Below are 16,358 nucleotides of genomic sequence, written 5' to 3'. Positions count from 1 at the left end.
AATAGAAATGGAAAAGTGTGTTTTGTTTTGATTTCAAATAATGAACTTTATACTTGCTGTGTCTTTATTTACAATACACCTATAGTATTAGTAATGGAAAGGCTTCTTATAAATGCCTCTCCATTATTAAGCCATGGGCTTGATGTTACCAGACAATACAAAGGTGACATTAACTCCACAAATATGAAACCCACTTGCCACTGCTACAGGGAAAGTTGGAATAGCCGTGCAAATAGATGTGCCTTTTCTGAGCAGCTGCTATTTTTAGGCTGGGGGGTCAATATCCATGGCCCCTTACTAGTCTGAGAATACTAGCCCCCAGCTGTCTACTTTAGCAAGGCTGGTTGTCAAAAATGGTGGAACCCCATGCAATTTTTTAAAATTATTTATTTATATAATTTTAAAAAACAGCACAGAGACCCCTCTATTTTTGATAACTAGCCTTGCTGAAGCTGACAGCTGAGGGTTGCAGCCAACATCTGTCAGTTTTGCCTAGATGGTTATCAAAAATACAGGGGACCCCACAGCAGTTTGTTTATTTATTTATAGTGTACAAGGCTCTCACTTTTATTAGCAGTGGCAGGTGTAGGCTGATGGGAATAATAGTCCCATCAGCCGCAGCCTGCTCTTGCTGTTATCAGTTAAGCAACCACATTATCTATTTTTTGTTATTTTTATTTGGGTAAAAACTTTAGAAACACAGTGACAGAGGAACTTTATAATATTAGATTCTTCATTGTCAGAATGAAGGCGTGATTTATAAGGTCACATGTATACATGGCCTAGAATATGTAGAATAGACGAGAAGAGAAATCAGGAGAGGAGTAGGGGAACAACTTGGTTACATCAGAAAGAAAAAGGCCACCCCACTAGCCAGACACGTTTATCAGGAACATCTAAGACAAATGTTATAAATAACATTTATGAGGATTGACAGAGTAGAAAAATCCTGCTGAGGAGGAGATCAGGATAGATCCATTTTGCAACATTAAGCAAAGTGCATTTATCAACTTAAATCAGTATCCATGTTGGGCCCAACAGGATTTTCTACTCATGGAGTAACAACGAGGAGTGAGGGCACAATCTGCGCACGTTATTAGGGTGCCAACTTTCACGGCGAGGTAGGGCTAGTATACTAGATATGACTGAATAGGGCATTATAGACAACACGGTCACACCTATTTATACACTAGAGTGGGGTCTTATTTTGACAATTGTGTTGGATAATTGACTACACCAATTATTAAAGTCCAACTGGATAAACCATATTTATCAATCTCCATTTCTTACAGCATACTGCAATATGTCCGTTCTTCTGATTCAAACCATGATTATAACTTATGTCTTAATGCTTCCTATATTTCTGCACTTTAGAATACACCTAAAAAACTAAATTTCATAATTTCCTGAATCCTTATCAATTGATTTATTAATTGATCTCGATGGGTAAATATTTACTATTCACTCATATTACTGGGAGCAGATTTGAGCACAATGAATTAATAATGCACTGGAAGGAGAGGCCAATCTTGTCTTCCAATTCCTCGAAGAAATAACTTCTAGCGTCACAGAATTCCCTTATACTCACCCTCCAATCGGCTGTTGCAGAGAGGTAGCTTTGGATAAGCTTGCGTTCCACAAGGTGACGCCAGTGGCTATGAGGGAAGCTCTGGAAGTGAATTTTGCAATCCACCACAATTGAAGTGGTCATTCCAATTACCAAATATGACGCGCCCGGAAATTACAGGGATTGCCTGGCATGCGCACATTGAAATAGACACGAAAAAGATATTGGCAGGTGGCTTTATATGACTGCGTTAGGCGGAAGGGACCTTATTCACTCAGTTACAGGAGACTGATGATGTTGAAAAAAACTCCCCTGATGAATCCAGATCAAGGAGGAAACATGGGGAGAAATATCATATTCTCTTATATAAGAATGATAGATAGACGCTAATGTTATGCCCTTCACCTTATCATGACGATCTTTTGAAGTGCCTGTAAACACCTTAAGGAATTGGGTAAGACCTAGCCTTTATACTGTACAATGTATTAACCACATCTGTTAAGTGTACTGAGTTTTGGTACATTTGAAAGTGGTAACCTAAAGTTTGATAAATGCCACAATTTATAGCTACGTAGACCAATCTGAGGCATGGTTGAAATTATTCTTCTTGGTATGATTTTTTTTACATGTATTGCATTTTAACAGGTTAGGCATGGCTCCTACAGTGTGCACTGTATATGGACACATGATAGTAATACATTGACACAATTAACAGGGTTGTCAGCATGGGTTTATGTCTACCTATTTGCTTCTAAGACTCAAACGCACTGACACCTGAATATCAAATATATAGTGCAGAACTCAATTTATTTTAATTCAGAGGCACAAATTCTATAATTTTTTTCAATGAAATTATATATTATAATTTCAAAATCTGAGCATTGTGTTATAGTGGCTGCTATTTACTTACTTGTAAATCTCGCCAGAGGTCTTGCATTTTTGTCACCAGCTTCATTTGCAACTGAAAATAAAGAGAAATGTGTAAGCATTGCAAATGTGCAATAGACCCTGACATAGGGGACAGAATTATTAGCAAGTATTGAAAATAACATCAATGAAAATAAATGCATTCTAAAAGAACAATACAAAGCTAAGGAAGAAAACCATAGGGTTAAAAATAATATTTCATCAGATTGCTAAAAGCGATGATGAGTAATAAGGATGCTTTCACATTGCGTTTTTGTCCCCTCTCATTGGTGGCACAAAACTGATGCATGTCAAAGCACGCAGTGATTCTGTCATCATCATTATAGTCTATAGCCACATTGGTGCATACATCCAAATCCCATTTTGCGGGATGGTTCAGACGTAAGCAACGACGGGACCAATGAACATGGACAAAAATTCAATGTGAAAGCACCCTTACACAAATGATATGGAGCACGTCAGGAATGACAAACAACATAGCAAAGATAAAAGTTAGGCCCCATTCAGTGGCTACTTGGCATCATTGGATTTCTACCTACTGTACAGTGATTAGGAAAAAAAGAGTATTCAGACAGTACAGAGGGGATCGCAAATGATTCTTTCTTTGAGGTAAAAGATTCCTTAAAAACAGGCAGTGAAAGATTTTACCTCATAAAAAGAATCAGCTGTGATCCCGTGCTGTAATGTATGTATAGTCTTTTTCTTCCCCCCTGCCCAGGAACTGTGGTATGATCAGACCATGTTCCTGACACAGTCATTACACAGTACATAGCAGGGGCACATTTATAAGATTATCTCAGCACATGAACATTATTGTTACCGCATCTAATTATCTAATTATGGAACATATTTCTTTTCCAAGATCTATTAATTAAAATGTACTCTGTTCATGGGAAAACCCCTTTAATCAAGGGACAGACAGACCCATGCTCGCTAATCAATCTTGTACACCAATTAAGGCCTAGCACATTAAAGGTTAGATCCACGCTTAGAACCTCAATGCATGGGGAATGTAGTGCCTAAGTCACAGTCTGCATATATAAAACTGATACATACTGAATCCTATGTAGTGCATATAATAACAATTATTCCACGTGGAACATCGATATCACATTTGAGCAGCGATACATAATGAGATTAACAGTATGCTAATAGCCTGCTTTGTGATACATGCACCTCACACAGTAATCTCCACGTAGAATGCAGAACAAAGAGCCCTCATCAGAATTATATCAGGATATATGGCATGAACAGCACTATAATCAATATGTGCATTTGATTCATTAACACCGATCCTGACTTGACTTACATTCACACTCTCGTATTAATCACTGAGGAATACCATATTCTGACTATAAGATGCACCTAGATTTAGAGGAAGAAATTGGAAAAAAAAATTGAAGCCAAAAATGTGGCCATGGCGCACTGTTATGTGGGTATCTGCTCCTGTCAATGTTATAAGGGTAATGTCCCCCAATTCTGTACTAATATCTCCCATTTGGGTATATATGATCCCCATCCTGGTATATATGGCCCCTCATCCTGATATATATGTCCCCATCCAGGTATACATGGCCCCCAACTAGGTATACACGACCCATCATTAAGGTATATATGACCCCTTATCCAGGTATACATGGTCCCCCATCCTGATATACATGGCCCCCATGCTAGTATTCATGGCCCCATCCACATCCTGGTATACATGACCCCCATCCCCATCCTGGTATATAGGGCCCCTTTCAAGCTGCTCATAAAAAATAAACGATTCTACTGATATTCCCTCTGCTCCCTTACAGCGCAATGTCCTGTTCTGATGCTGGCAGAGGATTTAAGCATGTAAACAGTGCATAATGTCACTGCCATGCGCCTTTACACGCTGAGGTCAGCTGCCAGAATATTCACTGCTCCCCACACCTGGGACTATGGGAGCGGGGAGCAGTGAAAATTCATTTTCCTTAAAAGCAGACACACATGATCACCCAGCCACTGTAGGAAGGCAGCTGCTTTGGTTACACTTGTGCCCGCTATTAAAGAGAATAAATATTCACTGCTCTCTACTTCCACAGTCACACCCACCTGTCGGTGCCGGCTTCAGTGCATAGAGTTGGGCGGGACTATGGGTGTGGGGAGCAGTGAATATTCACTTTTTTTTAAATCTGGGCAGGCATTTTAGCTGCAGCCGCCGGCTCCTGGCTCCTGGCTCCTGTGATCCGCTCTTCCGCCACTGCACATCCACAGCTAGGTCTGGGGAGCAGTGAATATATAAGGTTTATCTGCATCTGCACACATAATGACATCCTCATGCATAAAACCAGTGAAAAACTGACATCAGTTGTTATTAATAGTAGTGATCACACACAAAGTACACTCACCGGCCACTTTATTAGGTACACCATGCTAGTAGCGGGTTGGACCCCCTTTTGCCTTCAGAACTGCCTCAATTCTTCGTGGCATAGATTCAACAAGGTGCTGGAAGCATTCCTCAGAGATTTTGGTCCATATTGACATGATGGCATCACACAGTTGCCGCAGATTTGTCGGCTGCACATCCCAAAGATGCTCCATACAAGGCAGGATGGATCCATGCTTTCATGTTGTTTACGCCAAATTCTGACCCTACCATCCGAATGTCGCAGCAGAAATCGAGACTCATCAGACCAAGCAACGTTTTTCCAATCTTCTACTGTCCAATTTCGATGAGCTTGTACAAATTGTAGCCTCAGTTTCCTGTTCTTAGCTGAAAGGAGTGGTACCCGGTGTGGTCTTCTGCTGCTGTAGCCCATCTGTCTCAAAGTTCGACGCACTGTGCGTTCAGAGATGCTCTTAGGCCTACCTTGGTTGTAACGGGTGGCGATTTGAGTCACTGTTGCCTTTCTATCAGCTCGAACCAGTCTGCCCATTCTCCTCTGACCTCTGGCATCAACAAGGCATTTCCGCCCACAGAACTGCCGCTCACTGGATTTTTTTTCTTTTTCGGACCATTCTCTGTAAACCCTAGAGATGGTTGTGCGTGAAAATCCCAGTAGATCAGCAGTTTCTGAAATACTCAGACCAGCCCTTCTGGCACCAACAACCATGCCACGTTCAAAGGCACTCAAATCACCTTTCTTCCCCATACTAATGCTCGGTTTGAACTGCAGGAGATTGTCTTGACCATTTCTACATGCCTAAATGCACTGAGTTGCCGCCATGTGATTGGCTGATTAGAAATTAAGTGTTAACAAGAAGTTGGACAGGTGTACCTAATAAAGTGGCCGGTGAGTGTACATGTAAATCTGAGGAATCAAAATAATTTGCACTTATAATTGTACATCATGTTCTATGCAATAGTGATCAATATCCAATAACTACCCATTTATTTATATTGAATGCCATCATTGATAGGTTGATTACCGCAGCTGGCAGACATAGTCCAATAGTCTTATAAGGCTGATATAGTTGGATTGTTGTTACAACTTTAACAAAGGACGATGCTTTAAGGTCTGCACACGATTTTATAACAGTTTTTTGCCTTAAAGGGAACCTATCACCCCGTTTTTTAAAGATTAGATAAAAATAGTGTGAAATAGGGGCAGAGCTGGGCTTTACATTAGTGCCTCTTTGGTGCCTTTACACCCCCGTTAGGCTGCCCAAATACCTTAGTGAAGTGTCCGTTTTGTCCTGTCACTCAAGCTGGTCAGGTCGGATGGGCGTGGTCACAGCGCTGTTTGTCCCCCAGGATCCTGCTCATCATTACGTTGGTGGCGTAGTGGTGTGCGCATGTCCAGCAGATGAATCCACTGCCCAGGAGATGAATAACGGCGCGGTCTTCGCTATTCAGCCGTTTACCGGTGGGCGCGGCCATCTTTCCTTTGGCCGCGCCTGCGCAGATGGAGCGCTCTGCTGCCCGGGGCTTCAGGAAAATGGCCGCCGCGATCTCCATCTGCGCACGCGCGGAATCCCGCGGCCATTTTCCTGAAGCCCCGGGCAGCAGAGCGCTCCATCTGCGCAGGCGCGGCCACAGGAAAGATGGCCGCGCCCACCGGTAAACGGCAATATGGGGAAGACCGCGCCGTTATTCATCTCCTGGGCAGTGGATTCATCTGCTGGACATGCGCACACCACTACGCCACCAACGTAATGATGAGCAGGATCCTGGGGGACAAACAGCGCTGTGACCACGCCCATCCGACCTGACCAGCTTGAGTGACAGGACAAAACGGACACTTCACTAAGGTATTTGGGCAGCCTAACGGGGGTGTAAAGGCACCAAAGAGGCACTAATGTAAAGCCCAGCTCTGCCCCTATTTCACACTATTTTTATCTAATCTTTAAAAAACGGGGTGATAGGTTCCCTTTAAAAAGCTGTGATGATTGTATTAAAATAATCAGTAGATTTAATGTTACTATTATTGCTACTAATAATACCAACTGATGTCAGTTTTTCACATAATCTTTTGTGATATAGTGTGGATGGTATTTATTAAGGCAAATACCGCAAATATTCACATTTTGTAGAGCAGATACATAATTTTATTAAAATTAAATCTTGTACAGTTATTTACACCACCAGGGGTGTTTTTTGTCCCTTGCCTCCCTATAATGAGGCAGATGGAGACACTGTGGACGCCATAAGACCTGTAATCCTGCCATGCCTGCCTTTTTAGTCATAATAAAATAGATCAACTGACCGAACAATATATATATATATAAATAGTTTGTAGCCAAAAAAAGTCAAATACAAATAGATCAATGGCCAAACTTATCTGTGCTAAAAAACAAGGAAATGTGAAATATGTGAAATGTGAATAGCATACTGGCTTATGAACTTTATGAACAAACACATGAGATTTTTAGCACAAGATTTGCAAACGTTGTGAGCCCATTCACCAAAACGTCAAGGTAATCTCAGATCGAATGGGTAACTACACTGACTGTCTGGTGTGAACACTTACCTATGGTATCTGAGCTGAATGCCTAATGTGAACACTTACTTATGGCTAATGACAGGATAAAGCCTACTTATATAGGAGGCTCAGAACCAATTGTGTTGAGATGTAATTAAAACATGGAGAAGGGCAGGGCGTTCAAGTCAGAAAATAGATCAACTGACCGAACAATATATACAGTATATATATATAAATAGTTTGTAGCCAAAAAAAGTCAAATACAAATAGATCAATGGCCAAACTTATCTGTGCTAAAAAACAAGGAAATGTGAAATATGTGAAATGTGAATAGCATACTGGCTTATGAACTTTATGAACAAACACATGAGATTTTTAGCACAAGATTTGCAAACGTTGTGAGCCCATTCACCAAAACGTCAAGGTAATCTCAGATCGAATGGGTAACTACACTGACTGTCTGGTGTGAACACTTACCTATGGTATCTGAGCTGAATGCCTAATGTGAACACTTAGGGTACCATCACACATTGAAATTTTCATCGCTGCGACGGCACGATTCGTGACGTCGCAGCGTCGTATGATCATCGCTCCAGCGTCGTAGACTGCGGTCACACGTTGCAATCACGGCGCTGGAGCGATGCCGAAGTCCCCGGGTAACCAGGGTAAACATCGGGTAACTAAGCGCAGGGCCGCGCTTAGTAACCCGATGTTTACCCTGGTTACCAGCGTAAACGTAAAAAAACAAACAGTACATACTCACCCGTCGGTGTCCTTCAGGTCCCTTGCCGTCTGCTTCCTGCTCTGAGTGCAGCCGTACAGTGAGAGCAGAGCGCAGCACCGCTGCGCTCTGCTCTCACTTTCCGGCCGGCACTCAGAGCAGGAAGCAGACGGCAAGGGACCTGAAGGACACCGACAGGTGAGTATGTACGGTTTGTTTTTTTACGTTTACGCTTGTAACCAGGGTAAACATCGGGTTACTAAGCGCGGCCCTGCGCTTAGTTACCCGATGTTTACCCTGGTTACAAGCGAAGACATCGCTGGATCGCTGTCACACACAACGATCCAGCGATGTCAGCGGGTGATCAAGCGACGAAAGAAAGTTCCAAATGATCTGCTACGACGTACGATTCTCAGCAGGGTGTCTGATCGCAGTAGCGTGTCAGACACAGCGATATCGTAACGATATCGCTAGAACGTCACGAATCGTAACGTCGTAGCGATGGAAATTTCAATGTGTGACGGTACCCTTACTTATGGCTAATGACAGGATAAAGCCTACTTATATAGGAGGCTCAGAACCAATTGTGTTGAGATGTAATTAAAACATGGAGAAGGGCAGGGCATTCAAGTCAGCGTTCTGACTTGAACGCCCTGCCCTTCTCCATGTTTTAATTACATCTCAACACAATTGGTTCTGAGCCTCCTATATAAGTAGGCTTTATCCTGTCATTAGCCATAAGTAAGTGTTCACATTAGGCATTCAGCTCAGATACCATAGGTAAGTGTTCACACCAGACAGTCAGTGTAGTTACCCATTCGATCTGAGATTACCTTGACGTTTTGGTGAATGGGCTCACAACGTTTGCAAATCTTGTGCTAAAAATCTCATGTGTTTGTTCATAAAGTTCATAAGCCAGTATGCTATTCACATTTCACATATTTCACATTTCCTTGTTTTTTAGCACAGATAAGTTTGGCCATTGATCTATTTGTATTTGACTTTTTTTGGCTACAAACTATTTATATATATATATACTGTATATATTGTTCGGTCAGTTGATCTATTTTCTGACTTGAACGCCCTGCCCTTCTCCATGTTTTAATTACATCTCAACACAATTGGTTCTGAGCCTCCTATATAAGTAGGCTTTATCCTGTCATTAGCCATAAGTAAGTGTTCACATTAGGCATTCAGCTCAGATACCATAGGTAAGTGTTCACACCAGACAGTCAGTGTAGTTACCCATTCGATCTGAGATTACCTTGACGTTTTGGTGAATGGGCTCACAACGTTTGCAAATCTTGTGCTAAAAATCTCATGTGTTTGTTCATAAAGTTCATAAGCCAGTATGCTATTCACATTTCACATATTTCACATTTCCTTGTTTTTTAGCACAGATAAGTTTGGCCATTGATCTATTTGTATTTGCCTTTTTAGTCATACATAAAAGCGTAGTCAGTCAGTTTTGTGCACATCTGAAAAGAAGGACACCGATGAACAGAGGCCAGATGGAGTCCAGAGTAACTCTGCTGCCTCATTATAGTGAATTCATTGGCGGTTTCATCTGTCACGTCGTCACTCAGAGATTTAGATAGAAACCCCAAAGTAAGTGCTAAGCGTAGAGCGTCGGATAACTATGATCCCAAACGTTATGTAAAATGTTCCCAATAAAAGCTTCCACTCAATCCACAAAAAAGCAAGTCTCCACTCAGGTGCCTCATCTGTTAACGGAAATATAGGGGGCTTCCACATTACTGCTAGTACAAAGGCTATGAAAAGCGTTATTTTAGGGGCTACTCACCCCTAAAAGAAATTCTGCGCTCCCAAATCCAAATGCCCCACAGTGTAATAATAATCTTTATTTTTATATAGCGCTAACATATTCTGCAGCGCTTTACAGGTTGCACATATTATCATCACTGTCCCCGTTGGGGCTCACAATCTAAATTCCCTATCAGTATGTCTTCGGAATGTGGGAGGAAACTGGAGAACCTGGAGGAAACCCACACAAACACGGAGAGAACATACAAACTCTTTGCAGATAGTGTCCTTGGTGGGATTTGAACCCAGGACCCCAGCGCTGCAAGGCTGCAGTGCTAACCACTGCGCCACCGTGCTGCCCACGTGTACCTAAACCACGTAAATCATCCATATTTTAGCATTTCTGTAGTGATGAGAGCCCGCCTATTTTATGGGTGCATGTATCCAGAAGCATAGGCTGGGCGTAACATACTGTTGACTGCAATGTACTGGTCCCTACAGTGTACTGGTCAATACAACGGCAGTTTGCGTTTTTCACTCAGCAACATCCATTGCTGCCTGTTTCTGGGAAAAAAGCCATGGAATCAAAATCATCACTACAATTGTAGATAAATTCCTAAAGGGGTATAATTTCCAAACTGGGGTCACTTGAGGGGGGATTCTGCTTTTCTGGCATTTAGGGGCTCTTTATATTGAGTCTGTTAACTATTTTATAATAATTTGTTCTCCAAGAGTCAAATAACGCTCCGTCCCTTTAGAGTCTTGCTGTGTGGCTAAGCAGTACTATACCGCCACATATGGGGTATTGCTAAGTTCAGACAAAACTGTGTAATACATTTTGGCACCATTTTTACCCATTTCCCAGTGATACAATGAAAAATCTAGGTTAAAACTATTTTTTTGTGGTAAAAATGAAATTATTTTTACTTTACTGCCCAATGGTATCGAATTCTGTGACACACTTGTGGTGTCAATATGATCACTGCACCCCTCATTCAGAGGTGTAGTTTTTAAAATGGGGTCATTTACAGGGGTTTCTGCTGTTCTGGCACCTCAGGGCCTCTGCCAATGTGACATGGCCCCCTCAAACCAATGAAGCAAAACCTGTACCGTAATATGGCACTCCATCCCTTTCATGCCCTGCCGTGCTCCCAGACAGTAGTTTTCTGCCACATACTGGGTATTGGCATACTCAGGAGAAACTGCACAACAAACTTTGTGGTCAATTTTTTCTTCCTACCCTTGTGAAAATAAAAAAGTAGGGGCTAAAATAGCATTTTTGTGGTAAAAATGTTTTTATTTTATTTTGACGGCTCAATATTATAAAGTTCTGTGAAACCCCTGGAGGTTCAAGGTGCTCACCAGACATCTAGGTTAATTCTTTTAGGGGTCTAGTATCCAAAATGTGGTGACTTGTTGGGGGTTTCCACTGTTTAGGCACGTCACCGGCTCTCCAAACATAACATCCGCTATCGATTCCAGCCAATTTTGCATTCCAAAATTGTCAAATGGCGCTCCTTCCCTTCCGAGCCTTGCCATGCTTCCAACAGTAGCAATCCCCCACATATGGGGTATCGGCATGCTCAGGAGAAATTGGAAAACAAATTTTATGGAGAAATGTCTCCTGTTACCCATATGAAAATGCAAAAGATGGAGCTAAAAAGATTTATTTGGGAAAAACGTATTTTCATTTTTATTTCCACAGCTCTACATTATAAACTTCTGTGAATCACCTGTGGGTCAAAGGTGCTCAATACACAGCTACATAAGTTCCCTAAGGGGTTTAGTTTCCAAAAAGGTGTCACTTGTTGGGGGTTTCCACTGTTTAGGCACATCAGGGGCTCTCCAAACGCGACATGGCAACCGCTAATTATTCCAGCATATTTTATATTCAAAAAGTCAAATGGCGCTCCTTCCCTTCCAAGTCCTCTCATGCGCCCAAACAGTAGATTTCACCCACATATGGGGTATTGGCATGCTCAGGAGTAACTGCAAAACAAAATGTATAGTCCATTTTCTCCTGTTACCCTTGCAAAAGTAAAAAAAATTAGGTCTAAAGGAAAATTTCTGTGAAAGAAAAGTAAATGTTTATTTTTTCCTTCCACATTCCATTCATTCCTGTGAAGTTCCTGAAGGGTTAATAAACTTCTTGAATGTGGTTTTGCCCACCTTGAGGGTGCAGTTTTTAGAACGGTGTCAATTTTGAGTATTTTTTTTCATATAGACCCCTCAAAGTGACTTCAAATATGAGGTGGTCCCTAAAAAGGATGGTTTTGTAAAATTTGTTGGAAAAAATAAAAAATCGCTGGTCAAATACCTTTATAACGTCCTAACAAAAAAAAAATTGATTCCAAAGTTGTGCTGATGGAAAGTAAACATGCGGTGAAATGTTATTTATTAACTATCTTGTGCGATTTGACTTTCTGATTTTAGGGCATAAAAATTTAAGAATTTAAATTTGTGAAATTTTCAAGATTTTCACCAAATTTCTGTTTTTTCACAAAAAATGCAAGTCATATTGAAGAAATTTTAGTACTAATATGAAGTACAGTATGTCATGAGAAAACAATCTCAGAATCACCGGGATCCGTTGAAGCGTTCCGGAATTATAAACTCATAAAGTAACAGTGGTCAGAATTGTAAAAATTGGCCCAGTCACAAAGGCAAAACAGGCCTGTGCACGAAAGGGTTAAGTATTTTTGGTGAATAAAATTAATTTTATTAAACACTAGCTGAAGAGCTCAGCGTTGCCTTAACTGTGGTTAGTTATAGCACCTCACTTCTCTCATTTTCCCATCATGCCTCTCATTTTCCCCTCACTCCTCCCATTTTCCCCTCACTCCTCCCATTTTCCCCCTCATATCTCTCATTTTCCCATCACGCCTCTCATTTCCCCCCCTCGCATCTCTTACTTTCCCCCTCACTTCTCTCATTTTCCCCCTCACATCTCTCATTTTCCCCTCACTCCTCCCATGTCATCTCCTCCTGTATATAGTATATAGCTGTATGTCATCTCCTCCTGTATATAGTATACACCTGTATGTCATCTCCCCTGTATATAGTATATACCTGTATATCATCTCCCCTGTATATAGTATATACCTGTGTCATCTCCTCCTGTATATAGTATATACCTGTATGGCATTTCTTCCTGTATATAGTATATATCTGTATGTCATCTTCTCCTGTATATAGTATATACCTGTGTGTCATCTCCCCCAGTATATAGTATATCCTGCTCTGCGGTTTGTGTCGTGTCTTGCAGGTTTACTGGTGCCATTTGTTGAAGCAAAAGTTTTTTTAACACAATATTGACCCCTTAACGACTGCCGATACGACTTTTAACAGCGGCAGTTAAGGGGCCTTATTCCTCCTGCGCCTCATGTTCCTCCTTCATACACAGCCTCCTCCTGTACCTCACACTCCTCCTTTATACACAGCCTTTTTCTGCAGCACAGCTTTTCTCCTTTATAGTCACCACCTCCGGCAGCACCTCATACTCCTCTTCCAAATACAATTGGAAACACTTGATACCGAGAGAAATTGCACTAATTGCAATAAAGTGTATTACATGTTATTTGGTTATTTGGTCAGTATTTTTACCTCAGTATTTATAAGCTAAAACTTGGAGTAAAACAATCAGAGGAAAAGTTTTTTAGAAACACGTCACCACTTCTATATTTTTCTCCCACTCATGGTTATAAATACTGAGGTAAAATACTGACCACATACTGAACATGTGAATGTGGCCTTATACGCAGCCTCTACCTGCAGTGCGTCACTCTTCTCTATACACAGCCTCATACTGCAGCAGCACATCACTTCTCTCATTTTCCCCGACATCTCTCATTTTCCCCACACATCTGTATCCTTGAGGTTCCTCCCTTTCCCTTGACGTCACACCTCACAGGAGCAACTCCATTCTAGACACGACGGAGCTAGATGTGGCCTGTGCCTGCTATTTGGAGTGGGGGTGGCTCAATACATACACACACATATGGTACATACACTCAACTTTATATATATATAGATGTACTGTAGACAAATCACACATGTGATCCGTTCCAAAACACATTGCAAATAAATGCAACATAATAATAAAAAATAAACACCATGAAAAATGCCACAAAACAGACATCTTGAACTCAACATTTTTACTGCTAAGAGAGCAATGCAATGAAAACAATGCAGCTGCTTTACATTCTACTATTGCAATACAATGGAGATGTCATTTCAATTATGTAAGATCCATGTTGATGTCTGGTTCGGCAGCTACGCGCACCTTTGTTGTGGGTGGTGCTTGACTGCATCACTCCCATATCACTCCTGGGACTTGTGGCTCTGGCCAATCCCAAAGCTACGGGGTTAATTCTGTTTGGATTTCTATCTGCTGTCAGCATTTGGGAGGCAGCTACTATATAAAGCTTTGAGAGTCAGTTACCATTGCCAGTAAATATTTGGTGCTAATTGGCTTTAACTTTGTGTTGTGCTGGTGTTTCTTCCCGTTCCCTGACCTCAACTAGTTCACTGATGGTTCTGATGCCAGGCAATTTTGTACGTCCCTTACCTCCTGGATCTGACTTTGATATCTGACCATCCTTATTACCAGCAAGCACCACTGAACAGCAGCTGACTCTGTAGATCTGTTCGAGGGACCCATGTGTAAGCCCAGATCACTGTACAAGGTTTAAGGGGTAAAGGTCCGGGAAACCATCGGGATCTGGGAAACAGAGTAGCTCATGTCAAGCCTGTAAATTGTAGCTATTTTGAAGCTGCCAAGTGACTACAAACAGTGCTCACGTGACAAGTGATTATTTATTTATAACTTTGCTGTTGATCTTCAGTGGCTTGATTTACTGGTCAGTGTGTATGTGTTCAATCCATTACAGTAGTAGATCCACCATGATTTAGAAGTGGCGCCGATCAAGGCATCTTTATAAGTAATTGCACTTTTGCTTTTTCCTCCCCTTCATCCAAGAGCCATAATTATTTTTCCACTAGCATAATCTTATCGGGCCTTGTTTTTTTAGGATTAGTTGTAGTTTTGAATGACACAATTTATTTTACCATTCAATGTACTGCAAAAACAAATTGAAATGCGGTAAAATTGTGAGAGAAAAAAAGTGTGGTTCTGCCATAGTTTTTTGTTTGTATGGAGTTCACTGTATATACCAATACCAATGAATTTTGTAGAAAAAAAAATTAGTTTGATGGAGCCATGTAAAAGCTTGTTGCAAGCTGGCATTTTTAATGGCATATCTTTTTGATAGATACAACATTTTTATCTCTTTATTGCATCTTTTTTTTTGGGGGGTGCAGCAACCAAACAACTGTGATTTTGGCATTTTTACCTATTTTCTTATGTCTACCAAATGGTTTAATTAATGTAATACTTTGACAGAATGGACTTTTACAGACTTGGCAAAAGTCAAAACCAACTATGCCAATTTTAACTTTTTTATTTCTTTATTGTTAATGAGGCAAAAAAAATGTGGTTATTCTAATTTTTGTTTAGACTTGAAACTGTGATTTCTTACACTATATACAGCAATACAACTGTATAGTAGTATATATACAAAATAACGTTCTCCTAGAAATTCTAACTACAGGTTGAGATTCGCTGGAGAATAAAAGTGTCAGCCATGAGGGTCTTCAGTAAGCCTCTGGCTGTCATGACATGCCATTGTTGCAGCAATAATCATGCTATTTAAATGCTGCTTTCAGTAACTGTTTGTGGCATTTAAATGGTTAAACAGCAGCTATCAGAGCAAGCTCGGGTTGCTGCTGTTACAGCAAGATGTCAGTTGTGAAACATAGATGGCATCTTCTTGAAATACTGCAGACTCAGATTCTGAGCCCACTCAAAATGTTGGCACCCGATATACACTGCTCAAAAAAATAAAGGGAACACTTAAACAACAGAATATAACTCCAAGTAAATCAACCTTCTGTGAAATCAAACTGTCCACTTAGGAAGCAACATTGTTTGACAATCAATTTCACATGCTGTTGTGCAAATGGAATAGACAACAGATGGAAATTATTGGCAATTATCAAGACACACTCAAGAAAGGAGTGATTCTGCAGGTGGGGACCATAGACCACATCTCAGTACTAATGCTTTCTGGCTGATGTTTTGGTCACTTTTGAATGCTGGTTGTGCTTTTACACTCGTGGTAGCATGAGATGGACTCTACAACCCACACAAGTGGCTCAGGTAGTGCAGCTTATCCAGGATGGCACAGCAATACACATTGTGACATGAACGTTTGCTGTGTCTATCAGCGTAATGTCCAGAGGCTGGAGGTGCTACCAGGAGACAGGACAGTACACCAGGAGATGTGGAGGGGGCCGTAGGAGGGCAACAACCCAGCAGCAGGACCATGACCTCAGCCTTTGGGCAAGGAGGAACAGGAGGAGCACTGCCAGAGCCCTGCTAAATTATCTCCAGCAGGCCACAAATGTGCATGTGTCTGCCCAAATGGTTAGA

The 16,358-nt window shown here is 41.2% G+C and overlaps 1 protein-coding gene across 2 annotated transcripts in view; it reads right to left on the bottom strand.

The window, feature by feature from the left end:
• PDE1C (phosphodiesterase 1C) overlaps nt 1-16,358 on the bottom strand; it is a 1,454,702-nt gene that overhangs the window by 1,184,586 nt on the left and 253,758 nt on the right. For both annotated transcript variants that reach the window (XM_077269307.1, XM_077269309.1), the window contains exon 2: nt 2,478-2,528. In XM_077269307.1, coding sequence (XP_077125422.1) covers nt 2,478-2,528 — 51 coding nt within the window. The remainder of the gene's footprint in view (nt 1-2,477; nt 2,529-16,358) is intronic.

Source organism: Ranitomeya variabilis, chromosome 6, assembly GCF_051348905.1.
Source record: "Ranitomeya variabilis isolate aRanVar5 chromosome 6, aRanVar5.hap1, whole genome shotgun sequence".
NCBI lineage: Eukaryota > Metazoa > Chordata > Amphibia > Anura > Dendrobatidae > Ranitomeya > Ranitomeya variabilis.
Note: the sequence above shows the minus strand (reverse complement) of the source record. Positions and strands in the feature narration are given on the sequence as shown.